The sequence below is a fragment of the Equus przewalskii genome, chromosome 6 (genome assembly GCF_037783145.1).
Source record: "Equus przewalskii isolate Varuska chromosome 6, EquPr2, whole genome shotgun sequence".
NCBI classification, from domain to species: Eukaryota; Metazoa; Chordata; class Mammalia; order Perissodactyla; family Equidae; genus Equus; species Equus przewalskii.
In genome coordinates this window covers 59,584,418-59,601,425 of record NC_091836.1, presented here as the reverse complement: position 1 = coordinate 59,601,425, position 17,008 = coordinate 59,584,418, and the positions used below count along the sequence as shown (strand labels likewise).

General features: G+C 34.0%; 1 protein-coding gene across 3 annotated transcripts in view; it reads left to right on the top strand.

Moving 5' to 3' along the window:
- EED (embryonic ectoderm development) overlaps positions 1-17,008 on the top strand; it is a 30,111-nt gene that overhangs the window by 848 nt on the left and 12,255 nt on the right. For 2 of the 3 annotated variants that reach the window (XM_008540347.2, XM_008540339.2), the window contains exons 2-8: positions 5,709-5,861; positions 7,640-7,732; positions 10,200-10,265; positions 11,309-11,434; positions 12,103-12,184; positions 14,484-14,575; positions 16,575-16,708. In XM_008540347.2, the coding sequence (XP_008538569.1) occupies positions 5,709-5,861; positions 7,640-7,732; positions 10,200-10,265; positions 11,309-11,434; positions 12,103-12,184; positions 14,484-14,575; positions 16,575-16,708 (746 nt within the window). The remainder of the gene's footprint in view (positions 1-5,708; positions 5,862-7,639; positions 7,733-10,199; positions 10,266-11,308; positions 11,435-12,102; positions 12,185-14,483; positions 14,576-16,574; positions 16,709-17,008) is intronic. The other variant, XM_070625731.1, reaches the window with a different exon arrangement.

The window sequence follows — 17,008 nt, the reverse complement described above, 5'->3', positions numbered from 1 at the left end:
GTGAGTGCAGCCCTGAGCAGTCCGGACGGGACTCTGGAGTGAAAGTTTTAAATTCTTTTTAAACTGTAGGCTCGGGGGCGGGCGGGCGGCTGTGGGGGGAGGGAGAGGTGTCACCCTCTACTCAGGAAAGCGCGGGCGTGCAGGGGAAAATCGAACTTGTCTCTGTGGGGATTTTGAGCTGGGGCTGAGAGCAAGCGGAAACTTGGCGAAGGAGAGTGGGTTAAGAGAGAGTGTGTGGGTGGAGGGTCTGGGGGCTTCTGCTGTAAGACCCTTTTCGTAGTTGGGGAGTGTTTGGGCCTTTGGGAGATTTGAGGAGAGTGCGGATCTGAGATTCCAGTAGTTTAAAGGTTCTTCTGAGGAAGTTGGAAGGAGGGACCAGAGTGTGTTAGGGACTCTTTTAAAGGAATTTAGGGACTGTGTCACTCTTAGATCCTTATAGACTGATTAGGATGGGAAGAGTAGATACTCGACTTAGGGGATTGGAGTGACTCTTTTAAAGGGGTTTTTATGTCTGCTCTTGTCCTGTCCGTGTACATGGGGTGTGCCTGACAGTCAGTCGGCTTTTCTGCGGGAGGAGGAGCATTAAGAGGGTCGTCTTCTGACTTGGAGGGGGAAACCACCCTTGAGGAAGGAATGAGAAGGGACGGTTACTTCTTTAAAAGTTTTTAATAAGATAAAGGGGACGACCTGGAAGATTTAGGCGACAGTGCTAAAAGCAGATGTCTTTAGATATGGGCTCCAGGCCTCGCAAGTGTAAGGTGTTTTGGAATCGGATATTTTTTAAAAGCTCTGAAATGGATCTCGGTAATCATCCAGTCCCAACAGTTAACCCAGCTGTGTCTGGAGAGTCGCCAGTAATAACCGAATTGACATTAATTTTCAGTTTCATGGTTTTAACTTATATTCAATAAGGTTAGCAAAATGTCTTGACAGTTCATTCAAAGATAATACTCCAAAATGTGAACCACCTTCTTATAATATATGGTAATAGCACCTGGATATCTTTTTAAAGTCTTTAAAGTGTTGTAAGAGGATGGTGTAAAGTTTTCATTTTCTCAATTTGACTAGTTTTAGAAATAAATATTACATCTTACACGCTCAGTTCCTGTATTCCGCATCACTGCATCAGTGACTGAAGCATATATGTGGCCTGGTGTCACGACCGAAATTTTCACTGAAGAGATGGGAAAGAATTCTTTTTGCAGATAGAGGAAATATATTTTGGGAAGTCAGTTTGTGGGATTTGGACTTGACATTTCTGGAAAGCTTCTGTTGAGTGTTACTATAAATCTTTCTTTTCCTATTTGTGCTTCCCAAACTTGTTTGACCCTCTTCATTCCAGTCCTTGGAGCCTGTTTTATTTCTGCCTCTTCTTAAATTTCTCTCTGCAAATTAGGTTAGTGATTAGGAGCGCTGACTGGATCCAAAAGTTAGGTTAAAACCCCCACTCTACTAATACCTGCTTGCTTGACCTTGAGCAAAGTACTTTAGTTGCCTCACTTTCTTAAAAATGGGGATAGTAATGGTATTAACTGCATGGGATATTGGTGAAGATTAAATGAGATAACATAGGTAAAGTGCTGAAAAGAGTGCCTGCTCCATAATAAGTACTATACAAGTGTTATGTAATTACTACTACTTATTGTGTGCCCCCCCCAGTTTTATTGAGAAATAATTGACATACATCACTGTATAAATATAAGGTGTATAGCATGATGATTTGATTTACACATACTGTGAAATGGTTATCACAGTACGTTTAATTCACATCCATTCATCTCATATAGATAAAATAAAAAGAAAAAAAAATTTCTCCTTGTGATGAGAACTCGTAGGATTTACTCTCTTAACAACTTTCCTATATATCATATAGTAATGTTAACTATAGTCATGTTGTACATTACATCCCTAGTACTTATTTATCTTATAACTGGAAGTTTGTACCTTTTGACTACCTTCCTCCAAACTTCCCCCCACGAAATATTATCTCTTTTTCTATGAGTTTGGTGGGGTTTTTTTTTTTTTAAATTCAGCATAAAAATGAGATCATAGGTTATTTGTCCTTCTCTAACTTACTTCACTTAGCAGAATGCCTTCAAGGTCCATCCAAGTTGTCACAAATGGTGAGATTTCCTCATTTGTTATGGCTGAATAATGTTTCGTTGTGTATACATATACCACAACTTCTTTATCCGTTCACCCATTCATGGACACTTAGGTTGTTTCCATGTCTTGGTTATTGTAAGTAATGTTGCTGTGAACATGGGGGTGCAGTTATCTTTTTGAGTTAGTGTTTTTGTTTCCTTTGGATAGATTCCCAGAAGTGGAATTGCTGGATCATATGGTAGTTCTATTTTTAGTTTTCTGAGCAACCTCCATACTGTTTTCCATAGTGGCTGCACCAATTTTCAATCCCACCAGCAGTGCACTGGGGTTCTCTTTCTTCACATCCAAGCCACCATTTGTTATCTCTTGTCTTTTAGGTGATGTGTTGCTTACTTTGTGATGACATAGTATAAACTTACTGTCTGACCCTTCTACATACTAAGTAATCAGGCAGAAATGTTGTGAAAATGTCAGTAGCCTATTTGGACTGAGGAAAATTTCAGGGGACCTAACCATATGGAATGCTTATATTCTTTTTGCAGACCCTTAAGGGGAATATATTCTTTGTGAATTCTAAAGCTATTCAAAACCAAATGATTGGATTAAGCCTCTGTTTTGGTTCCTCTTTGAATAAGGACTTTTAACCTTTTTTGTGCCTTGGACACCTTAATGAATCCTGTGACACCTTTTGAGAATAATATTTTAAATGTATAAAATACAGTATATAAGGTGACAAACAAAATCAGTGATACAATTATGAAATGCTATAAAAATATTTTTAAAACAAATTTGAGATTTGTTTTAATAAGTAAAGTGCTTTAATATAAAGTGCTTTTTTATTAGCACATTGAGTAACTAGATCTAGCAGCAGGTCTGGTAGTAATGATGGACATAGACAATTGTTTGACATCTGCAACAACTATAATATGATATAAAAATACCTGATTCTTATTGGTGAGGAAGTCCTAGCTACAGTAATATTAGCATTTTATTACCAGCATTATAATAGAAGGAAGTGCTAAATTTCAGTGTAAGATGGTGAAAATTAAGATGCCATTTTTTTTGCCATTTATCTTCACAGGTCCTCTGAATCCCATCCAGGGACCCCACATCCTAGGACATAGGTTAGGGGAAGCAGGAAGGGAGGGGAATAGAGAACTCCATAAAAAGGAATTCAAAAAGAGCTAACAAAAGCAGTGGTTTTACTCGAGGGAGCGAATAATGACAAGAAGGCCAAAAACAAGTGGGAAAAGAATGTGTTTTTGAGTTAGTGTTAAGGTAACCTGAGCAGTTGCTCCTGTTAAAGTGGATCAAAGAATTGAAAGGACATATTTTAAGATCGTTGTATATGTATCTGCCATTTTACTGAATTTTTTAAGAACATAGGACTGCAGAGTAGTTAGCTTCTGGAAGAGTACTAAAAGTTGCTTAGTAGTAATATCAGAGGGCTGTGTCTGGAGACTTGTCTTTTGCTTAAATCACCTATGGCAAGATTAAGGGACAGGGTCCTGCTTCTGTTTCTTTGTGGGCAAATGAAGATGATAGTGCCTATCTGTTGCACAGTATCATTCTATACTTGGAGGAGGGGCCAAGGTGTAAATTGGCCTGTACACATAGTAGACACTGAACAAAGATTTGCTTTTAAAAAGAATGAAAGTGTTGAGGCTGTATTGCATTTCCATTAGATTCCATCTTGATTTGCTTTTGGAGGAGATGGGTAAATTCAGTGGTCAAAAGTTAAAAAAAAAAAAAAGCAGTGTGTCCTATTTACAGTGTTTTGTGTGTCTTCTTGATTAGCAGTTGAATTTTTAGTGAGACTAAAGAAGCTGGTGAATAAATGTCTAATAGTTTTACTAGTTCATCTCTCTAGTGTTAAAAGATAATTTTCAGAAAAAGGTAAGTGAACACATGTTAAAAATTTTATTCGTGTGAGGGAGCCAGGCAAATGTAAGTCAAACAGTACAAATTTATATGAATTAAAGGAATGTAGATATGAAATTGCAAATGATGGCAATAACTTTTCCAGAGTGGAAGGGAAGATATTTTAAACCTCAGCCTTTGGAGACAGCATTTGCCAACCGTCAGTCATCTACAACTTAAAATGAGGTGTACGATTATTCAAAGTCGATGAAGAGGGCTAGAATCTGACAACATGGGTGTGCAATAGATAATACATAGTTTTCCATTGAAACACAGAATTGTTTTCTACAGTAGATTTTTAACTGTGTAAATACAACTGAAAAGTGGGGAGAAATAGGAATAGAGAAAAACAGTGTTTTCAATGTAGGAAGTGAACTTTATTACATTTTCTATCTCTATAAGGGCTGATTATATTTACATTAAATGACAATTCATATATTTATTGAGCACGTACTGTGTGCCATCTGTCCATTTTGTTTCTTTTTTTCGCCCTAGATAATCAGATTTCAGAATAATTTCTGTATTTTTTTTAAAAGCATTTCATTTTGGTAGGAACCATTTGAAGTTTTGAAAACCAGCCCAAGAACTACTGTATGGAACCATATTGTTTTTAAGTGAATTAATGTGAAATTTTTGACATTCCAGTTAATTTTTAACCTTCTGTAATATCATAAAATGAGCTTTAGGAAGCAATAACTTACATCTCCTAAGGCAGTGATTCTTAGACTGTGCTGATGGATGTTAATAGGCACTCCCTCCGTGAAAAAAGGCTTCCTCTGTAATGAATTTAGGAACTACTGCCCTAAGGTGATAGGTTTAAATAAATCTATTCCAAAGAATACATTGGAATATGTAATCAAAGGCAGTAGTTATGAAGTCTTTTGAGATTAGAGGTCCATTTATATATCTTGTACACTGGAGAGAGGGCATAAGTTAGGTGAATTTTCAAGGTTTCCTGCAGTCATTTCTATATTTGGAAGGATTTTACTATAGTTTCTGGAGTTCGAATATATGAATATCAGTATTATTGTAGAGCTGTGAATCAAGTTTCACTTGCAAATAAAAGCACAGAATATGTAGGACTTTTTAAAAAATTCTAAATGATTTGTGTTATAAATAAGCAGAATTTAATGATGATAGGATTTTCAGAAACTGAGTCTGAAGTAGGAAGCACTCCAGCCTCTAATAGCCACCAATCCTGTGCCCAAACCTGAGCAGCAGTCAAATAACTTATGAAGAGATGTAATTCAGTCAGATTTAGGAGTCCAGCTTTGGGTTTGGATCCCAGCAACCCTAACCAGGAGACCACTTAGGCTCTGTAAGCAACACTTCCTTATCTAAGAGTACCTTCTCTGAAGAGCTATAAAGATGAAATGAGCCAGTGCATTAAAGCGGCTGGCACAGACCAGTGCCTTGTTATTTAAGCCAGTATTATTCTTACCATTATCATTCTGAGTAGCTTTTTTCAGTTTATATTTTTGCTGAAATGTCAAATATTCACAAATTCTAATGTGTCGTTGGTTTGCTTTTTATCCTCATTTGGAGGCAGGAATAAATTTTTTCATTTCTTGCAGAATTTATTAATTCTTTCAGGTCAATCAGCAGTTACCCAGTACAAAGTCATTTGCTGCTAAGTACAGTATTGCTGTTTCATAAGATTTTTCCTAATTTACTGCCTACAGGACGATGCTGTCAGTATAGAAAGTGGTACAAACACTGAACGCCCTGATACACCTACAAATACGCCAAATGCACCTGGAAGGAAAAGTTGGGGGAAGGGAAAATGGAAGTCAAAGAAATGCAAATATTCTTTCAAATGTGTAAATAGTCTCAAGGTATGTTCAGAAAGATCCTGTGGGCTGAACGCTAGGCTTCAGAATTATTTCTCGGTGATAAATATTTTATGCCCTAGATACTCTGTCAAGTTTAAAATATTTTAAAATTAGAGTATTTTGAAGTTTTCTTTGTAATGCAGACTGCATAGTTATTATAATCCAGCCTATGTTTAGCTTTTTTGTTTCTTGTTTTAATTTAAATGGGTAATACCTAGTACACAGGCTGGGTTTTCTTTGTTGTTTGTATTCAGGTAAAAGATTTGGGGAGATATTACTCTTTGTATTTTGGTAAAACTTAAAAACATAAGCCACTTCCTGGTACCTGTTACTAAAAGAACTGAATGTGACCCATTAATTTTGAGTCACCATAAATTGAAACAGCTGTCTTTAAAATTTAACTCCTATCCTTTGTTTTATTTGTAATTGTTTTTTAAGAAAAAGGTGTCAGTTATTCTTTTTAATATTCAGTATTTGGGGAAAACAAGAGGTTGGAGTTATTTAAATTACTGCTTCCTCAATAGTATTTTTATTTATAAAAATGATTACTGATATTTAAAATGTTTTCCTTTACATATATTGATTTTCTGTTTTTTAAATTTGGGAGTATTTTCTCTATACTGAGCAAAACTATACATTATCTTATACATATGTAAATTAGAATTTTTTCTAAGTATCTAAATATACTTTTATCTAAAGTCATCAGAAAGCATAAGGAGCTATGGCTATATAGAAAATATTTTCTTGTCTGTGTAGCAAAATTCATTGCTCAGTGTGTCAAATTATACTCTTAAAAGGAGGGAAATCTCAGTATATTAAAAAAAAAAGCAGTGTCCATTATAGTTTCATGTTAATATTTAATTATGTTAACCTATTTTTAGGTAATGTATCTGGAAGGTGATTTTAACTGCTATTTAAATATTTTGATTAAATATTTCAAAAACCTAAAGCTGTGGCTTTTCAAAGAATAAGAAATGAAAGTTATTACACTTTAAATGTGAAAACAGTGCCTTAAAGTGAATAGGAAAGTTACTGTTAAATGTTAGGAGACTGCCAGTAAAATGCTAAGGCTGAAAAATAACTGTATGTACCAAAGTGAGTACTTATTTTTTTTTGCTTACCTCTTTATAGCCTCTTTGTAACTGTGAAGTTATAGTCCATTGCCTTCCCTGGCCCCCACTATTCAAGTGTTCTTGTTCATTATAAAACTTCTTGGTATGCTTTTCTTTTAGTACCCAAATTCAAGGTTATTTTAAATTGTTTCCATAGGACTAATAGAAGGCAATGATTTGGGTGGATCTGATAAGCTTCACTTTACAAGGGAGAAATTAAACCTAATAAAATTTAGTGAGTGCTAGAGAAGCTGTGTTAACTCTTAGGTCATTTGTTAGTTTCCTATTTCAGAAAAATAAATCATGTCCTTATGTCGTAAGAGATTAAATGCATATGCTGCAATTATCCAGTTGATTTTGATTTAGAAGAATATGGTTCGGTTTAAGAAAACAGAAGGCAAATATCAAAGTATTTGCATAGATAAGTGCTTGTTACCTAACCTCTGATTTAAGTCTTTGATTGTTATAAAACTTTATCATGCACCAGTATTTTAAAATGTGAAAACTAGATTTACAGATATCTTTTTAGTGTCAGAAGGCAGTTTATGTGTGATATATGAAATAGCAACCTGCATTTTGGAAAAAAGCTGTGAGTGGGATGGTCAATTTACTACCATTTTTTGGTTTCTAAAATATATTAATTTTTCTTATTTCATGATTATTTTTTAGGAAGATCATAATCAACCATTGTTTGGCGTTCAGTTTAACTGGCACAGTAAAGAAGGAGATCCATTAGTGTTTGCAACTGTAGGAAGCAACAGAGTGAGTGTTGAGGGGTCTGTTGGACATTTGACGTGATTATCAGACTCTGGTGTTAGTATTGAAGTGTAATGATCTGGAAGTAAATTTTGTATTGTTGGTTTGACAATGTTATTCCTTTATGTAAAAGTGAAGCATTCTAGAAATTGTCAAATTAAAACTAGTATTCATGACTAGAAATACATCTTTATTTCATATATTACTACCAGTTGTTCATAAAACAGATTTCTATTTATATTTTTATAAATATTTTATTTTGAGTGATTGAAAGAATTATTTTTACTCTTTTTGGAAGTGATTTTAATAATTATTCAAATTAGGATAAGAAATCTGTGATTTCTTAAAAATAATAAATGTAATTAGTGGCTGTTTATAAATGCAAAGCATAAATCCAGTGGATTTATATAATAGTTATTGAAAGTATTTTAATTATTTGCAATAAACATTGGTTTGTTTTTATTTAAGGAAGCCAAAAACATCTTGAATTGAGAAAAGTGCATGAAAAAAACCATGCTGGGCACATATTTTAGATGAGGTCAATTGCAAAGACTTATTTATTCATTGCATGCACTTCTAAATAAATGGAGAACAGGAAGATATTCCCTAGTACTTCCCAAGGAGTCTGAGGAGTTTTCTATTAAATTGAAATCACCTCAGGGAAAACTTGTCCTCTGAGTCTTTATTAGCTAACATTCTGGTTATCTATTAGTATTGTACTAGGAGTCAGAGGAATAATAAAATAGAAGTAGATTGGTGTATTTGGAAAAGAAAGATGGAGGAAATAGACTAATTGGATATGGGTTGGCAACAAATATAATTCACTTCCTCTACCATTAGCCCAGGAGGAGAAGAGCGGTGAATCTGAGAGATGTTCTGTAAGTTGTTATTTTAATTGAGTAAAATAAAATTTGATGCTTCACTAGTGATTGTGCTAAGCCTCTTAGAGAAATAAAAGAACATGGTTTTTAATGCACACAGTTTTCTATATTGGTTTTCTTTTTCGTAGTGTTGATATTCTTTTTGTTCTCTGTCAAAATTAACGTGATGATAAGGGAGTTGTCAGCTCAGTATTTGTCAAACGAGAGCATATTTCCAAGCCTTTTTTCTCTTTTGTTCTATAAGTTTGAGAATCCTACAAACACACATGCATCCATTCTGGCCTAGATCCTTCCTATTTCTGTTATCTAAAAAGTAAAAATTTGGCTTTAGATAAGTTCCTGGAAGTCTTTAAGGAAGTGTAATTACATTCAAGGTTCTGGTGCTTTTACTAGGTCATTGAAATTCTGAATATTTGAAACTCTCTACTAAAGTTGATAACAGCTTTTTTTGGTGTTCAGGCGAATGTAGATTGTTATATATAATCTGCTTATAGTTCTCTAGTTGGTAAATTCTTTGAAAACAACAATTCAGAGGGAAAGTGATGTAGTTTCAAGAAAAGATTAAGGTTATTTTTTTCTAGTTGGGAACATAGTCCATTAATTAACTTGAATCCGCTTTAAAGACATCACTATAAAACTAAGGTTATACTTCACCGATTTGGCCATGATAGCACCAGAATTGGTATAACTTATGCTCCAATATGCTTATTGCAGTGTTCCAGGCATTGTAACAAGAAGCACCTCTATTCTCATTTAAAATGACATTGAAGGGTGTTATATAGTTTATTGAATTATAAAAAGATCTGCTGTTTGGACTTACTTAAAAAAAGAAAGAAAAATAGCACAAAACTATCTCCTAGTCGTAACCTAGTTAGCCATATAAGGAATATGTTTTTAGAGTATTAATGTAGAGGAGATTATTTAATAGGTGGTGATAGATGATTTTCAGAATCTTTGTAGAGTTCTTATATACTGTTATTAAAATTAATAACAGGTTATTGCTAACATGACTGTAAGCTATAAGAAAAATGGAAAGAAATTTATAAAAATTTAGTACTATGGTATTACAGAATTGTATATAGTGTATGCATTAATTTTAGAATATGTGACAAGTGAAGAGGGCCATTGTACATCAGTTAATATTTGATGAGTTATGTCCATGAGAAAATCATTAGTAGGCAAATTAGAGATTTTCTTATATGTAATTAATATGTAAATGCTCTAAAACTACCCAGAGACTTTAAGATCTTAATCAAAAGATGATAAACCACAATCTTAGGAAGTACTTATACTTCACTTTGAGGTATTCAACTTTATTCACTTTGAAGAGTTGGCGCAATTATATGGATGAGCTATAAGTCAAAAACATTGAAATAGAACCTTATTATTATTACTGCAATATTTAATATACTCTGGAAGTTATGTAATGCATTAGGCTTTATAATGGCGTCCTTAAGTTTAAAGGAGCTATTTTAAAGTGATAGTTTCTGTAGTATCTTTAAGATACATTTATGACTAAAATATGTTTAAAAACTGAAGAGAGTATGTTTCTGTATTTGAGATAAAATTGACTGTATTTTTGTTTTTGTTAGGTTACCTTATATGAATGTCACTCACAAGGAGAAATCCGGTTGTTACAGTCTTATGTGGATGCTGATGTATCCTTTCCTGGGTTTTTAATATCTTCGGCTAAAGAAATTGATTTTCAATAAGTACACTGAAAATTTTCTAAATTAATTACTTCCCTAAAGTTATATTGTCCTTTCTTAACTTTAACAGTGCTCTTCCTTCATATCACCCAAGAGATGCCTGGTATCTAGTTTATCTACTTTTCTTGATCCTTAGAAATCCATTGCAGGGTGGATATGAGGGGAGGGTGCAGGTGGCTGGAGATGAGCATTGAAAATCCAGTAATAGAAAATGTTAGAGAGTAGCTAAAACCTCACTTCTTTGACCTTGCTTAGAATTTTAACATGTCAGGGGTTATGTTGATGAACTTGGGTTGATCAGAAGCTGTGACTGGCAGTCATACCAAGTATTTGATCAACAAAGCCTATAGGGAAAAAATAAACATGTGAAGTTGTTTAGGAAATAAAATACTGCAAAACAAGAGTTCATTAAAAAAAGAAAGATTTAAAGAGCTAAAGGGTTAGACAGTAGTCAAACCTTGGTGATAAGATGTTTCTTCCAGATCCATTTGAAAAACTTAGCAAACAAAAAAGGACAAAGACATTCAGTCTTCCCTAGATGAAATAGAAAGAAGTGATCTGTCACCATATTGGGAAGTTCTCACAGAGGAAAGGGTGGAAAACTTAATAGTTACTCATCTTCATCTAGAGGTGCGTAGTCAGAATTATTGGGTTAGAGCAAAAGTCAGCAAGTTATAGTGTGTGGGGCTGGCCGCCTCTCTTTGTATAAAGCTTTATTGGGACGCAGATATGCTTGTTCATTTACATCTTGTCTGTGGCTGCTTGTAAACAGCTAAATGGTAATCAAAATTGAGTGGAAGGACTGATTGTTTGATCGTTTGGTATAGATTTTAGGCCTAAAGTATCCATTGTTTAAATCTGGTAGTATTAAGACAAATGAGAACTTCTTTGTCAAAAACTTTAGCAGTCCTTTGGAGGTTTCTATGTATTGTATTGTGATTGTTGAGGTGTTTACTTTTCAGAAACATTATATTTCTTAACACGTTTCTCAGGCTGATGAAAACTTTTACACTTGTGCATGGACCTATGATAGCAATACAAGCCATCCTCTCCTAGCTGTGGCTGGATCTAGAGGCATAATTAGAATAATTAATCCCATAACAATGCAGTGCATAAAGGTGGGTTTTCTGGTTAAACTCTAGATCTTTCTTTTGAATTCACCCCTGTGAAAACTTGTCAAGTTGAATTTAAAACTAATTGAATTAATGTCTCTATAATTTCTGATTTGATTTGTACTTGCTTATTGCTTCCTTTAGACAGGTCTTCTGAGACCTTTGTCACATTTGGGTGATGCAAATTAAGGAATAAGTTGGAATATTTTGTTATTTGCAACATTCTCTTTTTAAATCATTTCTCTCCTTCTGTCCTGCCTTATTCTGAGAGGCTCTAAATGAACAATGACAGAAGAGTGAGTCCATTTACCTAGACACCCTTACTCTTGGAGTCAAGGGCACCTCTTAAAGAACTGAAAGGTGAAGCTTTGGAGGTTGATACTAAAAGAAATTTTGCAAATCATTGTAAATCAGAAGTTTTTAACCTTGGGGACACATTAGAATCACCTGAAGATCTTTTGAATCCCTGCGTGTCTCAGCTAATCCAATCAAGTCAGAATATCTGCAGATGGGACTTGAGTATCTTTTTTTCTTCAAGTTTGTTGAGTGATTTTAATACACAGCCAAAGCTGAAAAACAGCTTAAGTGAAACTGTTTTTCCATTCTCTTGAGATTAATGAAGAAGAATTTATTGATTTTTATATGAAAGTTGAAATGTTTTAAATTTATTGTAGCACTATGTTGGCCATGGAAATGCTATCAATGAGCTGAAATTCCACCCAAGAGATCCAAATCTTCTCTTGTCAGTAAGTAAAGGTAAGAGAAGCAAATGTTTCTTAGTCCTATTTATTTGAGAATGATTTTTTTTAAGGGACAAACTGTTCTAAGGAAAAAAAGCCAAATTTAAAAAGAGTTTGTAACAGTAAGTTTTAGTAGAAAAATCTCAGGCTGTGTTAGCATCCTGAAACCAAGAATTGGGGAAACGGACCATGAAATAGACACTTAACATCAGACATAAATAAAATAATTGGTACTGAGGATTAGGTGTGTTACCATTCTTATTTACCATATTGCATTATGATAGTTCTAGAACTTTATCTCAATTCAATTATTATATTAAGCTTCATTAATTTTAAGTGGCAGATCACCAAAGTTAGGACATTTTTAAGAGTTTTTAAGATAGTTTTGCAAACAGTCCTATCACTCTGTGCAGTCATGTAATAAGAAATAATGCATTTGAAAAATCCACGTTACTTATATATGTGTATATATATATATATAAAGCTTTGTTTTATAAAGGATTTCCTATAGAATTCCTTAAAATGCTGAGTTCTCCAGCATAAGCTCTTTGAAATATTTCCCATAGTTATAAAAGAAAGCATTGCCTTACTTTGTATGCCTGTATTGGCTTTGTAAGTTTATTCTGGCTTCAGAGAGGCCTCTTAATTGTTCTTAATTATTTCTGAGCTCTCTGAAATGAGTTGCGTTGTTCTTGTTTCTACAGTCTGTTCTTGATTGCCTTTCCTCTTCTCATCTGTACCTTATTATCTATCAAGCTTATTCTTAAAGGCTTGTAAAACTTACAACCTCTCCCCACAATCTGCTCATATTAAAAGATGTCCTCAAATTAAAACTCAAATGAAAATGCTTCGGTATGATTTTTGTTTAACTACCGAGGATTAAGTTTGGAAATGGACACCTAAGAAGAACTGGTAACTTTTTCTCTTCTCTTGATTACAGTAGCCAGGCTCAGGTATTCATTCCTTTATGAGCGTTTAGGCCATAATGCCTCACTTATTCTTAATATCACAGCTTTTTAACCCTGCTCTTCCCCCATTGTGTCAGTAAGAGCATTTTTTTAAGTCAGTTTTTCAAAATAAATAGGAATTTTGCTGCATACTTTACCATCAAGAAAATGAAAAGACAACCTATAGAATGGAGAAAACATTTGCAAATCATGTATCTAATAAGGGACTTCTGTCAAGAGCTCTTACAGTTCAGCAATAAAAATAGAGCCCAACTAAAAAGTGGGTGGAGGTTTTGAATAGACATCTTTCCAAAGAACATAGACAAATGTCCAATGAGCACATGAAAAGACGCTCAGTATCATTAATCATTATGGAAATACAAATCAAAAGGATAATGAGCTACCACTTCGCACCTATTAGGATGGCTATAATAAAAAAGACAGACAATAGCATGTTTACTAGGATGTGGAAAAATTGGAACCCCCTCATACATTGCTGTGGAAATGTAAAATATGGCCACATTGGGAAAACAGTCTGGCAGTTCCTCAAAAAGTTAAAACAGAATTACCCCTCCTAGGTATATATATAATCAAGAGAAAAGAAAACAAATGTGCACGTGAAAGCCTGTACACAATTGGATTCAAGAAGTCATTTTTATCACAATGTTAATTTCCACTGCTAACACATGTATTACTGCCTCTTAGTGTTACCTATGTAATATGTTAAATTCTTGTACAGTTTGAACATTGTTATATTTCCTGCTGTACATGGCATTTTTTGTGTTTATTAATATCGCTATACACTCTTTATTTTGCTAATGTTTAATGGAAAGTGAGATTGCTCAAATTACATTTATATGTAAAAAGGTCTTTAATACTATGAAATTATGTCACGATGTATATAGCTTTTAATCCTATTTTGGATTAAAATTACTGCAGAAATCTTATAAATCTGCTCAGTCCCCTTCAATATATAAATGTGGATATGGGGGAAGAAAAACTGGCATCTTGTTCTGTGGCATAATGTAAAACTTATTTATGTCAAAAACCTAAGTATTTTCTTATGTCAAAAGCATCTCTCTATCAAGTTAGGATATTATTTAAAGGAAATTATTTGGGATAAATAAGCTAAAAATATTTAAGACCACATAAATATTTCTTTCTGATCATGAAAGTTTGAGCTCATACCTAGTTAAATCTACGTGACAAATATTTTTAGTTCTATAAAATATGGATTCCATTCGTAGTCTTTGCTGTACATAAGCCTGAAGTTTTGTAATTTTTACTTCTTTAAAGAGGTTTTGAAGATCCACAGTAAATTTTATGAACAGTAAAAGTTGATCTTAATTTTTTTTATGTCAATACCAGATCATGCTTTACGATTATGGAATATTCAGACGGACACTCTAGTGGCAATATTTGGAGGCGTAGAAGGTCACAGAGACGAAGTTCTAAGTGCTGTAAGTTGAAGCTGCAGGGCAGTGGCCTTCAGATGCACATAGCTGTGAACAATCCCCATGGAACTCCTTCCTCATAAGAAAGCATGTGTTGTTTCATATAGCCTACCAGGCAGTCATTTCATTTACTTGTGACATACAAGGTTTTTATCTTACAGGTGAAGGAATAGAGCAAGTAAGGCTCTTTGTGTTATATCTCTACTACTGCACTTTTTTATCCCATCACCTAGATTCTCAAGAAAGAATACTGTGAACTTTTTCTTTTCCTTTATTATCTAAAATCACCAGGTTAACTTTTGTTGTTTCTCAGTTAGTAAAGGAAAAGGTTAAGCTGGTTAGCCATTAAGAAACGTTTTCATCTTTTATTTGAAGTTTAGATATAAGGTATCCGTTGTTAGGAAGTGTTTTACTGTGCTCACACTGTTTTAGATAACTCTTCTCTTTGAAGGTATAGTGTTGTCTTTATATTTATGGATTATAATCTACTGATCTATTAAAGTGGTATCCAAGGGTTTTTAGTCAGGTGTCAGATTTTTACATTATTTTAGCTTTACTATGTTCCATTTATAGCTTACATAGGTAGTAGTTTTACAGCTCTTGAGTCCTTTTTCATTAAACTATTTAAAGGGGCACCATATTTTGAAGCATGAAGCATTTTAGTTGTAGGTATTAAATATTGCTATAGCTTTTGTGAGAATCATACCTACCTATGATACCCTGTCGACTTGGATTTTCCAGAAGTTGCAGTGGCATTCTCCATCTGGCTCTATGTGTGAAAGAGCTAAAACTACCATCCTTTATTAAGAACTCAGAATTACAGCTACTGACTCTAAGGGTATCTTGTTGCTGTTGACAGTGAGGTAATTAGGAAAAGCAGCAGCAACCAGGCTTGGGAATTCAGTAAACACCAAACCTAAAGCTCTTAGGCTCTAGTAAAACAGTGTTCACAGTTAATTCAAAAGTTGAATTAACATACGGTATCTAGGTGAGTAAGGAAAATATTCTCCTTAAATAGAACTCTATACTCTTATTTCTTAAAATGAGAGTGGGAGACAGTCTATTCTCTGTAATTCAGGAGTTAACTGCTAGAAGGATTGATGTGTGTGATTTTCATTAACACATGTACCAGGTGCTAAATTAAATAGCGTTTCCGCACCTCTGTCTTATTTGTGGAATAGGGTGGTTGCTATAGATGATCTGTTAGACACCTATTAAAATTAGTACACAGCAGGGGCCAACCTGATGGCATAATGGTTAAGTTCGTGCACTCTGCTTCAGCCACCTGGGCTTCACAGTTTGAGATCCCAGGTGTAGACCTAGCACCGTTTGTCAAAGCACGCTGTGGCAGCATCCCACATAAATATAGGGATGTTGGCACAGATGTTAGCTCATGGCCAGTCTTCCTCTCACACACACAAAAAATTAGTAAACAGCATAAATGAAAAAGTTTGTGTATTTCCTTTTTTAGACTTTTTTTCTTTATTCTTTTTTAAAGTAAACTCTAAAACCAGTGTACCTGAAGTGTTTTGACTTAGATGTACAGATAAAGTAAAATTTCAGTTGTTTAAAGACTCATTGTAGTTTCACATACAGATGTCAATCTCATTGCTTGATCAGGGTTGCATAAAGAAAAGCAATATAACTATTCAGGATTTTGTGATATAGAATAATTGTTTTACCTCAGCATTCAATTTACCTTCAAAATCGAGCAAAGGAAATATTTAAAGAAAATTGAATAAATAAAACTAAATTCAAACAATTTACGTACTTTCTTCCATATTGTATAAGCTCGTATACTGCGATGGTGACAGATTAGTTAAAACTAAATCTTGAAAGCAGTAGAAACTCTGTAATTTCTGGCCTACATAGATGAAACCCAAAATGTTAATGTTGTGTTTTGAAACACAGTTTTCACAGTACTGTACATAAGTTGAAAATTGGATAGTATAATTTGGGGAAATAATTTATATATATAATTTAAACTTTTCTGTTTTATGTACAGGATTATGATCTTTTGGGTGAAAAAATAATGTCCTGTGGTATGGATCACTCTCTTAAACTTTGGAGGATCAATTCAAAGAGAATGATGAATGCAATTAAGGAATCTTATGATTATAACCCAAATAAGACTAACAGGTAACAATTGTGGTATTTAAAACAATTTATTATCTCATGCTGTTGAATGGATGAGTTTTACTTTTTCCAGAATTGTTATGTAAGTTCCCAACATTGAGTTTAGAAGCTCCTCTTTCAGTAACTTTAAGGTATAATTTACATGCCATAAAATTCACCGATTGTTAAGTGGAAGCCTTTTATTTTTGATCTAACATAGGCATACCTCAGAGATATTTCGGGTTTCATCCCAGACCATCGCAATAAAGTGAATATCGCATAGTGAATCACACAAATTTTTTGGTTGCCCGGGGCATATAAAAG